Source organism: Cynoglossus semilaevis, chromosome 16 (assembly GCF_000523025.1).
Source record: "Cynoglossus semilaevis isolate Cse_v1.0 chromosome 16, Cse_v1.0, whole genome shotgun sequence".
NCBI classification, from domain to species: Eukaryota; Metazoa; Chordata; class Actinopteri; order Pleuronectiformes; family Cynoglossidae; genus Cynoglossus; species Cynoglossus semilaevis.
The window spans coordinates 11,562,810-11,566,665 of NC_024322.1; the positions used below are offsets into that span (position 1 = coordinate 11,562,810).

At 40.3% G+C, this 3,856-nt stretch overlaps 1 protein-coding gene across 1 annotated transcript in view; it reads left to right on the forward strand.

Moving 5' to 3' along the window:
- dlx1a (distal-less homeobox 1a) overlaps positions 1–2,146 on the forward strand; it is a 34,000-nt gene extending 31,854 nt beyond the window's left edge. Inside the window, exon 5 of the mRNA XM_008328621.3 lies at positions 896–2,146. Coding sequence (XP_008326843.1) covers positions 896–1,150 — 255 coding nt within the window. The 3' untranslated portion in view covers positions 1,151–2,146. The remainder of the gene's footprint in view (positions 1–895) is intronic.
- The last annotated feature ends 1,710 nt before the right edge of the window (positions 2,147–3,856 follow it).

Sequence of the window (3,856 nt, forward strand, 5' to 3'; positions counted from 1 at the left end):
ATGTTTAAATTTTGTGGTGCAGTATTTATCTCCAAATGAGTACAGCAGGTTGGGTTATAGCCCTACAGTTAAAAAAATAAATAAATGCCCACCTTCAATTATTTAAATGTTCTATATAATTTAAAGGTTGTCTCTCAAAATTTTGCAACCATAGACAAATAAATAAATAACAAATCATGTATAAGTAAATATTTCGATAAATAATGAATGCATGGTGCTGAAAATAGATGTGAAAGTAGAAGGCAGACTTTGAGGTAGTAGTTTGTGTAAAGGCTGTGTTGCCTCTGTGTTTCAGTCTGAGGGAACAGCCAGACACATTTGATTAATGGACGTGTCTGAGGCTGTAACTGACGAAGGCTTTAATGTTTACAAGCTCGGATGAAACGTAGAGCAGCCTAAACTCTTTACAGCCTCCCAGGCGAATCTACACACTCACCTAATGGGTTTAATTTCCATAATTTGTTAAGCACTTTTGGTTTCTCTGTCCCAAACTCAGGGAAAAAATTAGGCTGTAGCGCTTTATCATACGAGGACGTTGGATTAAATCTGACACACACAAAGAAAATGTTGTTTTGCTTTGACATAATCCGAGTTGCTCAAATTTAAGATGTAGAATCTTTTTTCATTTGTTTAAAAAAGGAAATAATCCGAGATTAGTCAGTGTCAGTGACTGAGGAGACACGGAGGAAGAAAATGAAAGAAATTCCAACACTGTTTCTTTCACTAACAATTCTATCAATAAAATCACCTGGGTTAGTCCACAACAAACAAATATATATTTTTAAAAAGATGCGTAAAACGTACGTCATTTGTTTGTCACGTCCTGCTCTTCCACTTCCGTTTGTTAATTCGTTAAAAAATATATTTAAATGTTCTAAATATTTGCTCTGTCCAGGTAAAGATCTGGTTCCAAAACAAACGATCCAAATTCAAGAAGCTCATGAAACAAGGCGGTGGCGCCATCGACGCCAACGCTTTGGCCACAGGCCGCGGACTGTCTAGCGGCTCCCCCTCGGTGGCACCTGTCTGGAGCTCGCCGACCACTGTGAAGACTCCAGCGGGGGCCACGACCGGGTCCTACATCCCCAGCTACACCTCGTGGTATCCCACCACACACCCGGAGTCTATGCAACAGTCACAGCTCATGTGAGAACACGGAGCCTCAGCTCCAGGACTTCTGAGCAGGCTCACATGCAGCCGCTTTTGGCGCGGTACACAGCACTGATTTTTACGCACAACACCAAACCAGGCCGGAGTTTGCTGCCGCACGGCGCCAGCTCACACCGTGGCCTCCTGAGAAACCGGGTGATGGGAAGGAGCAGAGGCACGGAGAGAGGAGAGAGTAGCGAAAGAAGGAGCATAGAGACTGAAAAAGGCGCACCACAGCGCGGTGCGCCCGAGGCCACCAGGCCTGTCAGAGCCAGCGGAAATCGCAGACAGATGGATCCATTTTTGGCTGCTGTTAATCATCTTTGTGTTCTTTGAAAACATATCTGTGTGACTTATCCTGTTGTTGAGATACATGTTTATTAGAAAACGTGCTTGTTTACGCCACATGTCCCAAAACGAGTCCTAAAAAGACGTAAAACTCAACCTGCACCCACCAAAGGATAGAAATTGGCCACAGGGCAGAGGATTTACTGTCTGCAGCCTCAAACTGTTACTATGTTGTTTTTACGTGTTCGTTATTTAAGTTTAAATTATTACTCGCTTAAACCTTTCTTTCATTTGTCCGTGTGGTCATTTCTGTAAGTAACAACACTGTGTTGTTAATGCTGCACTAATGCAAGCAAAGCTTTTCTATGCCGGCCCCTCAATGTTATGTGAACCATGTTAAACGGTCTGACTATTAGCTGCTTTAATGAAAAAAACAAAAACAAAACCAGTCATTATCACGTGGAGGAGCAGCTCATACGTCACTGTAATCTGTACATATGTTTTTATCATCACTTTTTGTTTCGTGCTGTACTGGATGCGCTGTGAAACAGGGTTTGTTTTAGTCCTTTTTCTGTATTTGTCCAGATGTGTTTAGTCCAAAAAATAGAGGATATTTAGTTTTGTATTGATTAATTAATTTATTGATCTGTTTCTGAGGTTTATGTAAATAATGTGCAAAAACAGTAAAAAATGATGATGAAGATTTAAATTATGGCAAAAAAGGTGTCTGTTTGAACACACACGCACACAAACACACACACACGACAGACAGTACTATGTTGGTTGTACTGTGTGTAGCACGAGTCCCACATGGCTTCGTGCTGCTGCTGCTGCTGCTGCTGCTGACTGACTGACTGACTGACTGACTGATTGACTAGTTGCAGATGTTGTCAACCCTCTGTAATGACTTATAACAATTATCAAAACCTAATATTGCATTTTCAAATTTGCTCCAAAACATCTGCACGAGGTTAACAACTTCACCTTCACTCCAGCAGTATTTCCCTCTATACAAGTGTTAAGGGATATTCATTGGTTCATGGTTTCAAGTGGAGTTTAACCTTCTGCTAAATCCTGGCTACTTTTGAGCTTTTTCGAATGGTTAATAATTTGCAATTTCGTTAAAAACCTTTANATCTCTTGACCTGTTTTAGGCAACGTTACAGTTTTCTTAGCTCACATGGCCATACTTTTGATTGTCAGTTAGCATAACCCTGGCTAGCATTTTAGCTGAAATTGCTATTATTTCTGGTCAGCAATTGTTTACATTCTTAATTTGCTTTAACTTATATTTGTTGTTTTCTGAACAACCTAAAACGTGTCGTCTTTGTTGATGTTACTGGAAAGGTTGCAAAAATGTAGCTTGTGTGTGTGTTTGTGTGTGTGTGTGTGTGTGGGGGGGGTTATGTATAGTTAACTAGTCCTCCTAGTTAATCCCAACTCGATTCCAACATTTTCTCCCCTTACATTTCAGAATTAGAATTTTAGTAAATTTAAGGGTTGGTCTTTAGGTAAGTATGACTGTGTGGCTAAGGTGAACCATCCACCAGGCTAACACTTAGTTGTGTAATAATAATAATAATAATAATAATAATTGAATTTTAATATTACAATTAAATATAATTAACACGCATGTAGAAATTAACGTTTGGCTATTTTGATTAAATTTCGAACCACGGATAACGTTAAGCATTATTTGAATTATCGTTTCTGTTTTGTCGTCTCTTTTAGTTTTTTTGCAACATTGTTTGCTAATTTCATTAAATGTTTTGTTTAAGTAATCTTAGATATCTTGTTTTTTTTTAAACAAAACTTTTGACCAAATTTTATGCATTTAGTGATATCTCGCTTCTGTTTTGGCCATTATTCACAACATTATCCATAGTGTTATCCATAATACATAGACATAGAAAACGCAGAAAAAAGAAAGAAAATTACCACGTGTGTAGTTTCTGCTACGGAAACAAAAGAAGACGTGTACAATTTTTTAGGATATTTTCAAATAAATCTCCGGAACGTTGTCGTCTGTTCCTGCAGCAAAATGACCCCACGTGGGGTACACAAAACACCGTGAACTATTCGACAACAACACTCGTTTTATTCTGTTGTTTAGAAGTGCTGTCCTTGCGGTCTACAGTGGTGTTTTCTCTCGGTTTTCGAACCTCCTGATTCTGTGCCGAGTGTGGACCGAGGTAGATCGGAGTGTGATAATTGAATAATTAGTGCAGCGACAGGTGCTGATGGTGGAGCAGAGAGGGGACTGAGGGAGACTGAGGGAGACTGAGGGGGACTGAGGGAGACTGAGGGAGACTGAGGGAGACTGAGGGAGACTGAGGGAGACTGAGGGAGACTGAGGGAGACTGAGGGAGACTGAGGGAGACTGAGGGAGACTGAGGGAGACTGAGGGAGACCTGAGGGA